At 42.3% G+C, this 19477-nt stretch overlaps 1 protein-coding gene across 1 annotated transcript in view; it reads left to right on the top strand.

The window, feature by feature from the left end:
* MROH2B (maestro heat like repeat family member 2B) overlaps nt 1-9520 on the top strand; it is a 61115-nt gene extending 51595 nt beyond the window's left edge. The window contains exons 25-32 of the mRNA XM_043488843.1: nt 352-466; nt 1315-1461; nt 1979-2161; nt 5580-5735; nt 6066-6200; nt 6866-6968; nt 8862-8927; nt 9382-9520. Of these exons, the coding sequence (XP_043344778.1) occupies nt 352-466; nt 1315-1461; nt 1979-2161; nt 5580-5735; nt 6066-6200; nt 6866-6968; nt 8862-8927; nt 9382-9488 (1012 nt within the window). The 3' untranslated portion in view covers nt 9489-9520. The remainder of the gene's footprint in view (nt 1-351; nt 467-1314; nt 1462-1978; nt 2162-5579; nt 5736-6065; nt 6201-6865; nt 6969-8861; nt 8928-9381) is intronic.
* Nucleotides 9521-19477: the final 9957 nt, after the last annotated feature.

Genomic DNA, 19477 nt, shown 5'->3' on the forward strand with positions numbered 1-19477 from the left:
AGCTCCAAACCCAGCAATTCCTCAAAAAATATCAATACAAATGAACAGTTTTAGGCAAACTACACTTCAGAGTTTGAGTAAACTCTGGGAGTTGGTGATGGAGAGGGAGGCCTGGCATGCTGCAGTCCATGGGGTCGCAAAGAGGTGGACACGACTGAGCAACTGAACTGAACTGAACACTTCAGTCAGGTACTTAGATAGGGTGTTACAAAGTTTAAGGCTTGGTGCTCTTTCCTTGTTAACATCCCTTTTTAAAATAATTGATTTTCCTGATAGAGGAATAGACTAAAGTGTCTTCCATTGTTTAGAAAGAAAAAAGTCTCCGCTACAATGGGAGCCTTGGTTTTCTAGGAGCATGGCCGTGTGGCAACATGGAATCATACTGGACATCACAGAACAACTCCTCCCATCCCTGACCTCCTCCTCAGAGAACTACCGGATAACGGGCACCGCTTTCTTCTCTGAGGCAAGCCATCCCAGCAGGCTCGTTGGGTCCCCTGGGGTATCTCTCTCAGGAGTTCAATGGGAACCAGAGCCACAGAAGAGGGACCTTCACTGGGAGCTGTGGGAGTGGAGAGGCCCAACGACTGCCAGAGATACAGTACCTGAGCAGAGAGAGAGAGAGGAAAAAGAACCCAGGCTTGTCCTCTTCCTGCCCTCTGGTCTGTAGACATCAACTTCCAAAGCAGAGAAGGATAGAGAAGTAACCTGGAAAAGACAAAACAAAATATAACCAACAAATATATCAATACTACAGTCCTTCTACACTCTGGGATAAAGGCTGGCCCAGCCAGTCCAGAGAAATAACCTCATCAGTTACTCCTGTTTTCCATGCTTCGTTTTCCCATTTAGATTAGAATTATCTTCTTAACTGGGCGTCCCTGGTAACTCAGCTGGTAAAGAATATGCCTGCGAGGCAGGAGACCCCAGTTCAATCGTGGGTTAGGAAGATCCCCTGGAGGGGGGCATGGCAACCCACGCTAGTATTCTTGCCCGGAGAATCTCCATGGACAGAGGAGCCTGGCAGGTTTTATTCCATGAGGTCGCAAAGAGTCAGACACAACTGAGCGACTAAGCACGTGCACATATATTCTTAACTAGGTCTTTTGGTTCTCATCAGCTCATAACCTTGACCTGTGGGTTGCTCACCAACAGAGCTTAGTTCCTGCCAGTTTTGAGTATTCACCCAAGGCGTCTTCCTCTGCTCCACAAGCAGCTGGGGCCCTACCCTTTCATCATAGCTGTGATGCCTTCAGAACTCTCCTGAAGGGAGGCCCTTCCCTCAAATAAAGGGGAGAAGTATGTCATTTTCAGCTCATGAAGGAGCCAGTCCTTTGGAAGCATGGGAATCTACGCGATGTGCTTGTTCTGATGGATCAGAGCGCCTGGGACTCCAACCCCATCCTGAGGCAAATGGCCATCCGGGGTCTCGGGAATACAGCTTCTGGAGCCCCTCACAAGGTAAAAGGGGTTGGGGAGGGACAAAAAGTAGTTCATCTAAGTAGAATTAGGGGCTTCCCAGTTGGCTAAGTGGTAAAAAAAAAAAAAAAATCCATCTGCCAATGCAAGAGACACAGGAGACAGTTTCCATCCCTGGGTTGGGAAGATCCCCTGGAGAAGGAAATGGCAACCCACCCCACTATTCTTGCCTGGAAAATCCCATGGAGAGGAGCCTGGTGGGCTACAGTCCATGGAGTTGCAAGGAATTGGACCCAACTGAGCATGCATGCACACAAGTAGAGTTTTAAAATAATTATTTAGTAACCCACACCCCATGGTAACCACACCACATGGGGTAACCATGTGTGTTAATTTCAGAAATTAAGTGAAAATCCAAAGAAGTTGCTGAAGTAGTGGCTCTTGGGTTGAAGGATCTGTGACCTTAACAGAATGTCAGTCCCCTTGTCTGGGGTCTCCTACCCTATTCCAGATACACACAGAACAGTTTTCGAGATTAAGAGACCTTTTTTTGAAATAGGTGAAGAAGCACAAGCAGATAATGCTAGAATCTGTCATCAGAGGCCTCTATCACCTGGCCCGCACTGAGGTCGTCTGTGAAAGCTTGAAGGCTCTAAAAAAGATCCTGGAGCTGCTCACAGACAGAGACGTGAGCTTCTACTTCAAAGAAATAGTGCTGCAAACAAGAACCTTCTTTGAAGATGTAAGTGAACCTGTTCAGGAATCTTCCCTCCCCAGAAGAAGTGAGTGAACAGAAAGAGGTTCAGGCAGTGCTTGCAGCAGACCAGCCATACTCACTAATATTCCCTTTCATAGCCTTCCTCCCTTGTCCTTTTTGCTTCCTGGGCTCACCTCCCACATGAATCCCTTACACTTAAATCCTTACCCCATGTTTTCTGTTGGGGGAAAACAGATGATGACTGTACTCATTACAGGGCTAGACGTTGATGCCTCCAACACTGTCTTTTTCATGTGCAAGATTTCAAAGATTCAAAATGCTTGCGTAGTTCATTTCATCCAGGAGTCATTAAACTTCCCCATGGCTCATGGGCCAAATGTGACCCAGAACATCTTTTTGCAAATGTAGTGTTATTGGAACACAGCCATGCTCATTGGTTACGTATTATCTATGGCAGCCTTCACACTTCATATGCAGAACTGATTAGTTGTTACAGAAACCATGTGGCTCGCAAAGTCTAAATTATTCAGCATTTGGTCTTTTATGGAAAAATTTTGTCAACCCCTGATGTGGTTTACAGACCTCATTTCAGAAAAGATCAGTCAATGATCCTAGGCAAAGGAAGGTCATTTTTCTTTATACCTCCTAGGAAACTGGATTCTATTATTTCTTCTTGGTTTTTTCACTGTCATTAATGTAGAAATCTATTTCACGTCTAACAGAAACCTATTTTTTATAATCTATACCTGTCTGCTCCTGTTGTGTGGTTGGAGGAGATGGAAACTATTGGCTGCCTCTAGTGCATCCTTCTTAAACATTCAGGCTTTATTAAATTACCTGTTCAACTGATAGTCTCCAAAATGAAAAGTCTTTATTTCCTTCATTATTCACCATAAACCTAATTTTTCAGCTCCTTAATATTTTACAAGCCAGTGACTGTGTTGTATCTCTAAATGAGACCTGAGAAGTATTGAATAGAATCTGAAGAAAAATCACCTCTCAAGTCCAATTTTTTCCTATTTATTCAATCCAGTTTTTTTTTTTTTTAATCTTACCCTTTCTTCCTGACTCTTTAGCAATTTATTAACCACCCGACCTCCAAATTTCAGTTTGTAATACATGCCCTCAGTCCATAGTCCACCAGGTTTGTGTGTTTCAGCTCCTCTTGTGTGAGTCTAAACCTGACCTTTGAAAGCAGCTTTCTGCTGGCATTAGTTACTTTCTCCAATGTATTAGTGTTACTTTTCATTCTCAATTTGTACTCAAAAGTACTTTATGGGCTTTCACTCAATTCAGTATCTTCTGTAAAATAACAAAGATGTTCTCTTCTTCACTACACAGATAATTGAAACTATCTTTAACAACAAAGAGCTGAAGTCAGCCCCAGAGAGCCCCCTGTTAGGTTTTCTGGACTGTTGTTGATTCAATGATAGTAACACTCTTGGATCTGAGCCTTCAATAATCACAAGTCTCTCTAGTTTTATGGTCAAAAGAATGTTTCTCACTCTTACTGCAAAAGAAAAAAACTAAAGTCTTTCTGGTTGTTAGTTAGAACTTTTTCATTTCTAGTAGGTTATCAACCTCATCAAATCTGCATAAAATTTGACCAAAATTGAGTCTTAATAATGACATGTTCTTTACAGTCCTGTAATGCTCTTTTGGGGGCTTCCCAGGTGGTGCTAGTGGTAAAGAATCTGCCTGCCAATGTAGTAGATTTAAGAAATGCAGGTTTGATCCCTGGGCTGGGAAAATCCCCTGGAGGAGGGCATGACAACCCACCCCAGTATTGTTGAGAGAATCCCATAGACAGAAAAGCCTGGTGGGTTACTGTCCATAAGATGGTAAAGAGTTGGACACGACTAAAGCAACTGCGTGCACGCAATGCTCTCTTTCTGCAAATAAATTATGATACTTTGCCCCTATATTTTTCAATAGATAAAACATGCAATTCTGTAATATCCAAATTCTTTCTTTTTTTCACTATTCAAGTACTTTCTTGAAAATCCAAAAATATGGTGACACTTTGGAAAAATGGTAGAACAGAAAATACAGCTGCTGTCCCATACTCCAGGCCCTGCTCACTGCTATTTCCCATGCTGGAACCCAAGCACTCACGTCACTCTCTACAACAAGAACATTAAACTTTAATACTTCTCCCAGCACCCAAGACTTTTTTGCTTTCTCTTTGTCCCAATTGGTTAATTCCTCCTTGACCTATCTTTAGGTCTTTGATTTTAGAAAATTCAAATAGGTTCTTTTTTTTTTTAAGTAAATAACTCTAGCTTTTGGATACTTTGTCATTGGGTTGCTTCTCTTTCTAAAAGGAGATCTTTTAAAAATATACCTTAACCTTACTTCTAGCACATTTAAAGAACATGTCTACTTCCATCTCCATTCTACAACGTCACATCTCATGTATTTAACTTTTCTAGCCTTTTCCCAACAAGCCACCTTTATTTGTTATGGTAGATCTTTATTAGCATCCTTTTTCATAACATTGTTGTTTATATGCCCACTGCTCACACACATTTTATTTTGCTATCAAAGTTAACTCTTTTGTCTTCTCCCACTCATGTGCGTGGGAATGCTTTTCTATTGGTCCTTGTTTGTTGCTAATCTAAATAATATTCTTTTACCCAGAATGACCTTTCCCCTCATCCCTCTAACTTCCTATAGGTATTTTATACTAGTTTTCTAGATACCCTACTCCCTCAAGAAAAAGAGAAAAGAAAACCTCCAGAAAATTCATCAGAGTTTGTTACAACTCTAAACCATATCAACAAAGTGTCTGAGATAATAGAAGACCATCTTTCTCCACCACCTGTTGAGGTCACATACATCTTTTGCCTTTTATAAAGCATTGCCAACCCTCCTGGACAGTAAGCAAGGGAGCTCCATAACTTCATATATACAAGAGTGGGGCTAAGCACTTTTTTGTTTATCCTCTCTCTCTCTCTCTCTCTCTCTTTCTCTCTCTATCTGAGACCCAAAGCCCAAATTTCTGAGCTTCCTGTAATCCCTTTGGAAAGTGTATGGGATCTTGGAGAAGCGTCCTAGACCTTGAGCAGTTTAGATCAGAGGCCCCATAACTCCAGGCTAATGATGCAATCAGACTAATATGCATAAAATACAGAATAAACAAGAACCCTCCCTGGCCTTCTGCCACCAGCACCCCCTGTTTATTATTCCTGTGATCACATTTCCTCATTAGTTCCTCAAAGTCAAAAACCAAGTCTCTAGCTCTAAACTCAGGTCATGTGGGTGGAGAGATACTGGGAAAGGAAGGGCATTCTTGGAACACACAGGAGCTGTGACAAGCGAACCCCAGTGCCTGGGCTCCGGCCTCCTTTACTGCATGGGAAGGGGCAGAGTGGGCTGGGGGGTTTCCAGCTGGGAACGGCTGTGTGGGGGACTCACCCATGACATGCATCTGTCACCACAGGAGCAGGATGATGTGAGGCTGACTGCCATCCTCTTATTTGAGAATCTGGCATCCCTAACAGGAAGAAGGTGGAAGATTTTTTTTGCTGAAGAAATAAAAAAGAGCATGATTTCATTCCTTCTCCACCTCTGGGACCCCAATCCCAAGATTGGAACTGTAAGTGGCCCCTGCACAGACAGCTGTGCCTCCTCCTCTCCCATGGCCAAGAGGTGCCAGGAAGCCTGGTCTGGCTGGACCAGAAGCCATATCTGAAGACACCATTCTCAAATGAACCTGAAAACCAGTTATCCCATCCTGGGCTCCTTTTTGGCCATCACTTCCTGAGTTTGCACTTCCATCTTTGTAACTGGGAAGGTGGTAGCGCTGACTGTCCATCCCTCGCATCACTCTTTACTGCTCTTTTCCCAACACTCCAATCAGCCTGCCTTCCCTTCTGGAAGGGGAACTAGCATTATGCACTGTGACACAGAAAACTCTGTTTTCCAGGCTTGCCGTGATGTCCTGATCATCTGCATTCCTTTTCTGGGCCTCCAGGAACTCTATGGGGTATTAGACCATCTCTTGGATGGTCAGGATCTTCCAAGGGCCAGGGATTTTTACAGGCAGTTCTGCATGAAGCTGGTGAGTGTGCAATAGGTGCTGCTTCCAAAAATTCAGGCCAAGAGTCCAGGCAAATCCCAGAAGGCAAAGCACATAGCAAAGAATCCCAGCTACAGCCAGAACCATCTGGGAAGAACAGTGATACCAGATATCCTGCCACATCACCCTCTACTCTGTCCCCAAGTTCCAGCTGGAATCTGCTCTTGATTGCTGAAACATCTGTTGATTAGTCCTATAAGCTCCAGTGCCACCCTGATTAAATATAGAATGAAATAGCCATAAGACACCTTCCAATAGAACGATTAACGGCTGTATGCATGCTCACTAGTCTTTTGATGTCTGTTCTTAGGGCCTATAGGATGCTGAATTTCTTAAAGAGTTACCTCTCAGTTGCCCTCTTTTTTTTCAAATTTATTGAAGTATAATTGATTTACAGGGTTGTGTTAATTTCTGCTCAACAGCCAAGTAACTCAGTTATACATATATATTCTTTTTCATGTTCTTTTTCATTCTGGCTTATCACAGGATATTGAATACAGTTCCCTGTGCTATACAGTAGGACCTTATTGTTTATCCATTCTGTATATACTAATTTGCATCTGCTAATCCCGAACTCCCAGTCCTTCCCTTGCCCACCCGCCCCTCCCACTTTCAGTTGCCCTCTTTGTAACACATATCTCTTCCAGTCGAAGAGAAACCAAGAAATCCTATGGATCCTCCACACACACTCATTCACCTTCTTCAGCAGCAGCTGGGAGACCATCAGGAGTGCAGCCATCAAACTCACAGGTGAGGCCACGTCCACTCTCTCCACTCACAGGTCTGCTCCTTGCCATCCTGTTTTGCTTTGCCTGGAAGCTACCCCAGCATGAATGCTGGTATGATTGTGTCTGTTGCTTTAGTCCTAATCTGACTCTTTGCAACCCCATGGACTGTAGCCCGCCAGGCTCCTCTGTCCATGGGATTCTCCAGGCAAGAATACTGGAGTGGGTTGCCATTTCCTTCTCCAGGGGATCTTCCCAACCCAGGGATCAAACTCATGTCTCTTATGTCTCCTGCATTGGCAGGTGGGTTCTTTACCACAAGTGCCACCTGGGAAGACCAGCATGATTGGTATGACCAAAAAAAAAAAAAAAAGTCAGAAAATTCATTTTGTGTATTACAACATCTTCCCTCAAAAGAACCTGTTCTCTTTGCAGACTTACAGTAACAGCTTCTGAATTCCCAACACTCATTCTCTTTCCATCAGACCATTCTCCCTGTTTGGGTCCTTCATGCTTCTTCTGGTTCCAAGTCACTATTCCCTCTTTTCCCCAGGTCTTTGATCCAAGCCTGCAGCCCCTGCCAAATTGTTTTCCTTTGTACCACCCATTAACATAAACCATAGTCAACCTTCTAAGCTTAGTTCAAGCTGAGAGCTTTAGCAGCAATGTGATAACTAGTGAAAAATGTATGGGTGTGTGGGAGCCAACAGACCTTGGCTCTGCTAGGTGATTCTGGACAATTCACTGAATTTCACTGTGTTGCCTCTTTGTTTGATCTATAAAATAAAAGAGGAAAGTAAGTGGGTCTCTGAGAATCAAGTCTTATCATGAAACCCATTCCATGTAATCAGGCCCACAACAAATAGACCCACTGGGTTGGCCACCTTTAAGAAAGAAAGAAAGTGAAGTCGCTCAGTCGTGTCTGACTCTGCAACTCCATGAACTGTAGCCTGCTGGACTCCTCCATCCATGGGATTTTCAAGGCAAGAATACTGGAGTGGGTTGCCATGTCCTTCTCCAGGGGATCTTCCCGACCCAGGGATTGAACCTGTGTTTCTCACACTGCAGGCAGACTCTTTAATGTCTGAGCCACCAGGGAAGCCGGATCCTAAGGATCCCTTATTGGATCCTATAGAGGATCCCCTTTTTGTTGTTGTTCAGTCACTAAAATGTGTCCAATTCTTTGTGAGCCCATGAACTGCAGCATGCCAGGCTTCCCTGTCCTTCACTATCTCCTGGAGTTTGCTCAAACTCATGTGCATTGAGTTGGTGATACCATCCAACCATCTCATCCTCTGTCACCCACTTCTCCTCCTGCCCTCAGTCTTTCCCAGCATCAGGGTCTTTTCCAATGAGTCAGCTCTTCACATCAGGTGGCCCAAGTATTGGAGCTTCAGCTTCAGCAGCAGCCCTTCCAATGAATATTCAGGGTTGTTTTCCTTTAGGATTGACTGGTTTGGTCTCCTTGCCATCCAAGAGACTCTCAAGAGTCCTCCAGCTCCACATTTCAATAGCATCAATTCTTCGGTGCTCAACATTCTTTATGGTCCAGCTCTCACATTCATACATAACTACTGGAAAAACCATAGCCCCCTAACTACGTTGTAAATTTTTGGAAGACAGGGGCCATATATGTTCGAAACCCTGACAACTCGCGCCGCGCCCCACCCCCCCACTCCCCAGAGGACATAGTGTGAGTTTTCCCAGCAACATGGTGAGCGAGCGACCGCTTCCAGTCACAGCACTCAAGACTCCATACACATCACTCTCACATCATCCTGGAGGTGCATGGGGAGCCTAGCTTGTTCATTCGCTATTCAGACCACTTAACTTCTGACCAGGTGCAGAGTCTGTCCTGACTTTTCATGGCCAATTCCTCTATAGCAAAATCAGTAACTTTTCTTCTTGTTGATTTTAGATGCCATTGTTCTCAATTTGACTTACCAATATGTGGAGCTAATAGACAGAGAACAACTGACCACACGTGAGTACCAACCCTAGTTTCTGTCCAGAGCCCTGTTATATTCTTAAAGAAAGAGAAACTAACGCCACTCCAAGTTCCACATCAGCTGTAAAATCATAGTGTACCCCATAGTGTACCCCATCAGTGTCTCTGATGCTCGCCAGATACTGGACTTTCTCCAGAGTGTAAGGTGACCCTCAGCTCCATCCCATTGCAGGCACCATTCCCAACAGACTTCAATTTTTCGATTGTTTATAAACCTACTGGTCCCAAGGTCAGCATCTTCTCTTCCCTTATTTCAGTGTCAAAATAGTTTCTAAATTTGTGGAACCAAATCCTACCCATTAGGGTGAAATATGAGCCCAGGGGCCTGAGCCCCACGTAGCTCTGATCCTTAGTGGAGGCTTCCCTGTACTGCGAAGTTAGGGCCTTGGCTTTCTTCCCTCAGTGGACGTTGTTCTTCTTTCCATTTCAGGGCTCCAAGCACTTCGACAGGACCCCTGTATCAGTGTCCAGAGAGCAGCCGAAGCTGCCACGCAGACCCTCCTGAGAAAGTGTAAAGAGATAAGTGTCCATCTGTAAACCATCAGGAAATAAACTGCTAGGCTTTTTCTATAACTGACTCCTGTCTTCATCCTCACAACTCACAAACTTGTAATATCTTGAGGAAAGAGGTGGCACCCAGGATGGGGAGCTTGAGGTAGTGGTATATCCCTTACCCTTCAGACTCTCCCTGATGGCTTCTGTTAGCAAAAACCACACTCACCGGTTCACGTGAGGAATAACCTATGATGTGAGTGGTGACAGCCACATGGCCTTTGCACAGGACAGCCTTCTATGGAAGCTTACATCCCAGCAGGTGCCAAAAAAATGACAGAATGTCAAACAATTCTGCTGCCCCTGAGGACTGCTGCTACTTTCCACACATAGCCCCTTTTCATATCTTTGCCTGTTTTGACTTGCTACTCATGCTCTTTTCTTTCTAAAAAAGTCTCATGACAAACTTTAACCTGGCTGTTCTTACTTTGTAATTTATGTGTCGAGATTGTGCCCCAGGGACTTTTCTACAAAAGACCCTTCCTGACATTGTATTAAATCTCACTGTCTCCTTTCCATTTTTATCCTAGAGCATTCCTCCTTTTGAATTGTGTGTGTGCAAGTGCATATGTGTTAACCTGCTTCATGGCTTCACTCTTTTTCACAGTGCACACCTGAAAAGCTATGTACAGGAAGTCATGTTCAGACAAAGAAACTTCTAACACAGAGTCCGCACTCATTTAACACCACCACTATCACAGTCATTCATTAGCAGCCTTATTTTTTGCTATTATTTTTGTCTTGTGGACATTTAAATTTCAAACACTGAGCTCAAGTATGATCTGTCCCTTTGTTCAGATTTCTGAAATAAAGATAAACTGATAGACAGCTTTAAGGGTGCAATGTATTTAACACTGTACATTAAACAATTAGAGAAAATCTAGGGGGTATCATAACTACATATCTTTTATATTTAGTAGCACAAGTATAGGGACAAGCCTTGTAATTGGAGGAAAAACCTGTTCGGGACTGACAGAGAGGTCCTTGGTTGCTGGCAGAATCTCCTCCTGACTCCAGACTTGAGAAAAACTAGGAGTCTGTCAGGATACAAAAACCACTGAACTCAGGACAAACAGTTACAGGATATTAAGGAACTGGCTCTTGGCAATGAGGATTGTGGGGCCCAGTTTGAGGTAAGCAGGGTTGGCTGGAGACTGGAAGTGGTGCAGTTCAAGTCTAGGATCGATGAATTAGCACAGCAGTCTAGAAACAGAATGTTAGTGCCTTCTTCAAAAATCCCCAGGCGGGGAGGAGCCAAGATGGCGGAGGAGTAGGACGGGGAGACCACTTTCTCTCCTACAAATTCATCAAAAGAATATCTGAACGCAGAGCAAACTTCACAAAACAACTTCTGATCGCTAGCTGAGGTCATCAGGCGCCCAGAAAAGCAGCCCATTGTCTTCGAAAGGAGGTAGGACAAAATATAAAAGATAAAAAGTGAGACAAAAGAGCTAAGGACGGAGATCCGTCCCGGGAAGGGAGTCTTTAGAGGACGTTGCCAGACACCGGGAAACCCTCGCACTGGCGGGCCTGGGGGAAGTGTTTGAATCTAGGAGAGCAACCTGACTGGGAGGGAAACAATAAATAAAACCCACAGATTACGTGCCTAAAAGCAACTCTCAGCAGAAAAGTACCCCAGACACCCGCATCCGCCACCAGCAAGTGGGGGCGGCACGGAGAGGAGCCAGTGGCATTGCTTGGGGTAGGGTCCGGGCCTGAGTGCCCTGAGGACAATCGGAGGGAGCTTTTGTGAGGTGCCAACTTGAACTGTGGGAGAGCAAAAGAGAGAGAAAATTAACCGGCCCGAACACGCTGCCGGCCGTTCGCAGAACAAAGGGACCGAGAAAGTCCAGAGAAGAGCTCGCAGACTGCGGACCGGCCCAGACCCACCGGAGGCGGGAGCAGGTTGCGACGAGACACAGGGTGCAGGCACCCGACCGGCGCGGGCGGGGACTGGGGCTGGGGACGCAGAGGGCAGAAGGCGCACGCACCCGACTGGCGCCGGTGGAAACCGAGACTGGGACCGTGGAAGGGAGTGGGCGCGCCACACCCGGGGAGAGTGCGCCTGTCAAGCTCCTGGCTGCTTGGACCGCTCTGACGGGGAAGGCACAAGAGCGGACGCAGCCTTTTGTTCCCCGCTTTTGTGGAACACCCGAGGGCTGCAGCTGCGCGCAGCGCGCGGCGCGCTCCATATAGAACAGCCGGGAGCCTGAGCAGCGCAGACCGAGAAAGCAGCGCCAGCCTCTCCTCGCAGCGCCAGCCCCTCCTCGCAGCGCCAGTCCTTCCCAGCAGCGCGACAGAACTAGCTACCTGAATAAGAGTCCACCTCCGCCCGCCTGTGTCAGGGCAGAAATGAGGCTCTGAAGAGACCGGCAAACAGAAGCCAAATAAACAAAGGGAACCGCTTCAGAAGGGACAGGTGCAACAGATTAAAATCCCTGTAGAAAACACCGATTACACCGGAAGAGGCCTGTAGATATCGAGAACTGTAAGCTGGAACGAGGAGATATCTGAAACTGAGCCGAACCGACACTGACCGCAACAGCTCCAGAGAAATTCCTAGATATATTTTTACTTTTTTTTTATTTTTTCTTTTTTATTTTTTCTCTTTTATTTTCCTTTAAAATTCCCTATTACTCCCCCATTACTCCTTAACTTTCATTTTCATAGATTTTTACAATTTTTTTAATTAGGGGAAATTCTTTTTTTTTTTCTTTCTTTCTTTTTTTCTCCTTTTTCTCTTCTATTCTCTATTTTTCTTTTTCTCTTATTTCTTTTAAAGTCCTCTAGTACTCCTCTACTACTCCTTAATTTTCATTTTCAATACACTATAACCATACCAAAAAAAAAAAAAAGAGAAGCCCTATTTTTTAAACTGAACTTCATATATATTTTTAAAATTTTTTTATGTGTGTTTTGGTTTTTGTTTTTAATATAGTAATTTTAAGAGTCTAATCTCTACTCTAGATTTTTAATTTTTGTTTTTCAATATATGATATAAATTGTGAACATTTAAGAATCCAATATTCAGTTCCCATTTTTATTCAGGAGTGTGTTGATTATTCTCTCCCAATCTTGACTCTCTGTTTTCTACCTCAGAACACCTCTATTTCCTCCTTTTCCCTTTTCTTCCCAATCCAATTCTGTGAATCTTGGTGGGTGTCTGGGCTACGGAGAACACTCTGGGAACAGACAACTGCGTAGATCTGTCTCTCTCCTCTTGAGTCCCCCTTTTTCTCCTCCTGCTCAACACTATCTCCCTCCTCCCTCTCCTCTTCTTCATGTAACTCTGTGAACCTCTCTGGGTGTCCCTAATGGGGGAGAATCTTTTCGCCATTAACCTAGAAGTTTTATTATCAGTGCTGTATAGTTGGAGAAGTCCTGAGACTACAGGAAGAATAAAACTGAAATCCAGAGGCAGGAGACTTAAGCCCAAAACCTGAGAACACCAGAAAACTCCTCCTGACTACATGGAACTTCAAGTAATAAGTGACCGTCCAAAAGCCTCCATACCTACACTGAAACCAACCACCACCCAAGAGCCAATAAGTTTTAGAGCAAGACATACCAAGCAAATTCTCCAGCAACGCAGGAACATAGCCCTGAACGTCAACATACAGGCTGCCCAAGGTGACACCTAACACATAGACCCATCTCAAAACTCATTACTGAGCACTCCATTGCTCTCCAGAGAGAAGAAATCAAGTTCCACACACCAGAACACCGACGCAAACTTTCCTAACCAGGAAACATTGACAAGCCAATCGTCTAACCCCACCCACTGGGAAAAACCTCCACAATAAAAAGGAACCACAGACCTCCAGAATACAGAAAGCCCAGTCCAGACACAGCAATCTAAACAAGATGAAAAGGCAAAGAAATACCCAACAGGTAAAGGAACATGAAAAATGCCCACCAAGTCAAACAAAAGAGGAGGAGATAGGGAATCTACCTGAAAAAGCATTTAGAATAATGATAATAAAAATGATCCAAAATCTTGAAAACAAAGTGGAGTTACAGATAAATAGCCTGGAGACAAAGATTGAAAAGATGCAAGAAATGTTTAATAAAGACCTAGAAGAAATAAAAAAGAGTCAATTAAAAATGAATAATGCAATGAATGAGATCAAAAACACTCTGGAGGGAACCAAGAGTAGAATAACGGAGACAGAAGATAGGATAAGTGAGGTAGAAGATAAAATGGTGGAAATAAATGAAGCAGAGAGGAAAAAAGAAAAAAGGATCAAAAGAAATGAGGACAACCTCAGGGACCTCTGGGACAATGTGAAACGCCCCAACATTCAAATCATAGGAATCCCAGAAGAAGAAGAAAAAAAGAAAGGCCATGAGAAGATACTCGAGGAGATAATAGCTGAAAAGTTCCCTAAAATGGGGAAGGAAATAGCCACCCAAGTCCAAGAAACCCAGAGAGTCCCAAACAGGATAAACCCAAGGCGAAACACCCCAAGACACATATTAATCAAATTAACAAAGATCAAACACAAAGAACAAATATTAAAAGCAACAAGGGAGAAACAACAAATAACACACAAAGGGATTCCCATAAGGATAACAGCTGATCTATCAATAGAAACCCTCCCGGCCAGAAGGGAATGGCAGGACATACTGAAAGTAATGAAAGAGAATAACCTACAACCTAGATTACTGTACCGAGCAAGGATCTCATTCAGATATGAAGGAGAATTCAAAAGCTTTACAGACAAGCAAAAGCTGAGAGAATTCAGCACCACAAACCAGCTCTTCAACAAATGCTAAAGGATCTTCTCTAGACAGGAAATGCAGAAAGGTTGTATAAACGTGAACCCAAAACAACAAAGTAAATGGCAACGGGACCACACCTATCAATAATTACCTTAAATGTAAATGGGTTGAATGCCCCAACCAAAAGACAAAGATTGGCTGAATGGATACAAAAACAAGACCCCTATATATGCTGTCTACAAGAGACCCACCTCAAAACAAGAGACACATACAGACTAAAAGTGAAGGGCTGGAAAAAAATATTTCACGCAAACGGAGACCAAAAGAAAGCAGGAGTCACAATACTCATATCAGATAAAATAGACTTTCAAATAAAGGATGTGAAAAGAGACAAAGAAGGACACTACATAATGATCAAAGGATCAATCCAAGAAGAAGATATAACAATTATAAATATATATGCACCCAACATAGGAGCAACGCAATATGTACGGCAAATGCTAACGAGTATGAAAGAGGAAATTAATAGTAACACAATAATAGTGGGAGACTTTAATACCCCACTCACAACTATGGATAGATCAACTAAACAGAAAATTAACAAGGAAACACAAACCTTAAATGACACAATGGACCAGCTAGACCTAATTGATATCTATAGGACATTTCACCCCAAAACAATCAACTTCACCTTTTTCTCAAGTGCACACGGAAACTTCTCCAGAATAGATCACATCCTGGGCCATAAATCTGGTCTTGGAAAATTAAAAAAAATTGAAATCATTCCAGTCATCTTTTCTGACCACAGTGCAGTAAGATTAGATCTCAATTACAGGAAAAAATTGTTAAAAATTCAAACATATGGAGGCTAAATAACACGCTTCTGAATAACCAACAAATCATAGAAGAAATCAAAAAAGAAATCAAAATATGCATAGAAATGAATGAAAATGAAAACACAACAACCCAAAACCTATGGGACACTGTAAAAGCAGTGCTAAGGGGAAGGTTCATAGCATTACAGGCTTACATCAAGAAACAAGAAAAAAGCCAAATAAATAACCTAACTCTACACCTAAAGCAATTAGAGAAGGAAGAAATGAAGAACCCCAGGGTTAGCAGAAGGAAAGAAATCTTAAAAATCAGGGCAGAAATAAATGCAAAAGAAACTAAAGAGACCATAGCAAAAATCAACAAAGCTAAAAGCTGGTTTTTTGAAAAAATAAACAAAATTGACAAACCATTAGCAAGACTCATTAAGAAACAAAGAGAGAAGAACCAAATTAACAAAATTAGAAATGAAAATGGAGAGATCACAACAGACAACACTGAAATACAAAGGATCATAAGAGACTACTACCAGCAGCTCTATGCCAATAAAATGGACAACTTGGATGAAATGGACAAATTCTTAGAAAAGTATAACTTTCCAAAACTGAACCAGGAAGAAATAGAAGATCTTAACAGACCCATCACAAGCAAGGAAATCGAAACTGTCATCAAAAATCTTCCAGCAAACAAAAGCCCAGGACCAGATGGCTTCACAGCTGAATTCTACCAAAAATTTAGAGAAGAGCTAACACCTATCTTACTCAAACTCTTCCAGAAAATTGCAGAGGAAGGTAAACTTCCAAACTCATTCTATGAGGCCACCATCACCCTAATTCCAAAACCAGACAAAGATGCCACAAAAAAAGAAAACTACAGGCCAATATCACTGATGAACATAGATGCAAAAATCCTTAACAAAATTCTAGCAAACAGAATCCAACAACATATTAAAAAAACACCACGACCAAGTGGGCTTTATCCCAGGAATGCAAGGATTCCTTAATATCCGCAAATCAATCAATGTAATACACCACATTAACAAACTGAAAGATAAAAACCATATGATTAATTCAATAGATGCAGAGAAGCCCTTTGACGAGAGAAATCAACACTCATTTATGATTAAAATCTCTCCAGAAAGCAGGAATAGAAGGAGCATCCTTAACATAATAAAAGCTATATATGACAAAACCACAAGCAAGCATCACCCTCAATGGTGAAAAAATTGAAAGCATTTCCCCTGAAATCAGGAACAAGACAAGGGTGCCCACCTTCACCACTACTATTCAACATAGTGCTGGAAGTTTTGGCCACAGCAATCAGAGCAGAAAAAGAAGTAAAGGGAATCCAGATAGGAAAGAAGAAGTGAAACTCTCGCTGTTTGCAGATGACATGATCCTCTACATAGAAAACCCTAAAGACTCTACCAGAAAATTACTAGAGCTAATCAATGAATATAGTAAAGTTGCAGGATATAAAATTAACACACAGAATCCCTTGCATTCCTATACACTAACAATGAGAAAACAGAAAGAGAAATTAAGGAAACAATACCATTCACCATTTCAACAAAAAGAATAAAATACTTAGGAGTATATCTACCTAAAGAAACAAAAGACCTATACATAGAAAACTATAAAACACTGATGAAAGAAATCAAAGAGGACACAAACCGATGGAGAAACATACCGTGTTCATGTATTGGAAGAATCAATATTGTGAAAATGACTATACTACCCAAAGCAATCTATAGATTCAATGCAATCCCTATCAAGCTACCAACGGTATTTTTCACAGAACTAGAACAAATAATTTCACAATTTGTATGGAAATACAAAAACCTCGAATAGCCAAAGCAATCTTGAGAAAGAAGAATGGAACTGGAGGAATCAACCTGCCTGACTTCAGGCTCTACTACAAAGCCACAGTCATCAAGACAGTATGGTACTGGCACAAAGACAGAAATATAGATCAATGGAACAGAATAGAAAGCCCAGAGATAAATCACGAACCTATGGACACCTTATCTTTGACAAAGGAGGCAAGGATATACAATGGAAAAAAGACAACCTCTTTAACAAGTGGTGCTGGGAAAACTGGTCAACCACTTGTAAAAGAATGAAACTAGAACACTTTCTAACACCATACACAAAAATAAACTCAAAATGGATTAAAGATCTAAATGTAAGACCAGAAACTATAAACTCCTAGAGGAGAACATAGGCAAAACACTCTCCGACATAAATCACAGCAAGATCCTCTATGACCCACCTCCCAGAATATTGGAAATAAAAGCAAAACTAAACAAATGGGACCTAATGAAACTTAAAAGCTTTTGCACAACAAAGGAAACTATAAGTAAGGTGAAAAGACAGCCCTCAGATTGGGAGAAAATAGTAGCAAATGAAGAAACAGACAAAGGATTAATCTCAAAAATATACAAGCAACTCCTGAAGCTCAATTCCAGAAAAATAAATGACCAATCAAAAAATGGGCCAAAGAACTAAACAGACATTTCTCCAAAGAAGACATACAGATGGCTAACAAACACATGAAAAGATGCTCAACATCACTCATTATCAGAGAAATGCAAATCAAAACCACAATGAGGTACCATTACACGCCAGTCAGGATGGCTGCTATCCAAAAGTCTACAAGCAATAAATGCTGGAGAGGGTGTGGAGAAAAGGGAACCCTCTTACACTGTGGTGGGAATGCAAACTAGTATAGCCGCTATGGAGAACAGTGTGGAGATTTCTTAAAAAGCTGGAAATAGAACTGCCATATGACCCAGCAATCCCACTTCTGGGCATACACACTGAGGAAACCAGATCTGAAAGAGACACGTGCACCCCAATGTTCATCGCAGCACTGTTTATAATAGCCAGGACATGGAAGCAACCTAGATGCCCATCAGCAGATGAATGGATAAGGAAGCTGTGGTACATATACACCATGGAATATTACTCAGCCATTAAAAAGAATTCATTTGAATCAGTTCTAATGAGATGGATGAAACTGGAGCCCATTATACAGAGTGAAGTAAGCCAGAAAGATAAAGAACATTACAGCATACTAACACATATATATGGAATTTAGAAAGATGGTAATGATAACCCTATATGCAAAACAGAAAAAGAGACACAGATGTACAGAACAGACTTTTGAACTCTGTGGGAGAAGGCGAGTGTGGGATGTTTCGAAAGAACAGCATGTATATTATCTATGGTGAAACAGATCACCAGCCCAGGTGGGATGCATGAGACAAGTGCTCGGGCCTGGTGCACTGGGAAGACCCAGAGGAATCGGGTGGAGAGGGAGGTGGGAGGGGGGATCGGGATGGGTAATACATGTAACTCCATGGCTGATTCATGTCAATGTATGACAAAACCCACTGCAATGTTGTGAAGTAATTAGCTTCCAACTAATAAAAATAAATGAAAAAAAAAAAAAAAAGAAGAAAGAAAAGATATCCAAGTGACCAATATACAAAATGGTGCTCCTCTGTCAGTCACCAGAAAAATATAAGCAGAAGTACTATGTCATACAACTACTCTCACACTGAAATGGATAAAATGAAAAAAACAGGCAAAGGACACATGAAGAAATGCCCATTTGTATTGACAAATGGAACGAGTGTAACCTCTTGACTACTGCTTCTGTGAGTACACACTGTAAAACCACTTTGGTAAACCCTTTGGCAGTTTTTATTAAAGCTTTCTACATAAATCAGTTCCATGTGGAGGTATTCCCATCTGCAATTCATACAGTTGTTCAACAAAAGACATTCATAAGAAAGTTCCTATTAGCACTATTCCCAAGAACTCTATAGCGGAAACTACCCAACATTTCATCAACAGTAGAAGATAAATTAAATGTGGTATATTCACATACTGAATGATAGACAGCAATGTGAATGAATACACAAAGCCCTGAAAGAATCTTACAAATATAACGTTGAGTGAATAAGCTGGACACAAAATAACGCACAATGTATTTTTTTTCTTATATATAAAACTCCAAAAACTAGCAAAGCTAACCTATCTTTGAATCTTGCTAATCGATGACTTGGGCTTCCCTGGTGACTCAGTTGGTAAAGAATCCACCTGCAAAGCAGGAGAGGTGGATTTGATCCCTGGATCAGGAAGATCCCCTGAAGAAGGAAATGGCAACCCACTTCAGTATTCTTGCCTAGAGAATCATATGGACAGAGGAGACTGGCAGGCCATAGTCCATGGGGCCACAAGAGTTGGACACAACTTAGTGACTAAACCACCACCACCCATCAATCAATGACTTAGAGGTCAGTATAATGGTTACTTTGGGGGGCAACAGGTAATGACAGGATGGCAGTGTGTGGAAAGCTAGTAGTGTTTTTCTTTATAATCTGGAAGCTGAAATCTGAGCTCTACTTGCTGTAT

This window comes from Cervus canadensis, chromosome 16, assembly GCF_019320065.1.
Source record: "Cervus canadensis isolate Bull #8, Minnesota chromosome 16, ASM1932006v1, whole genome shotgun sequence".
Taxonomy (NCBI): Eukaryota; Metazoa; Chordata; class Mammalia; order Artiodactyla; family Cervidae; genus Cervus; species Cervus canadensis.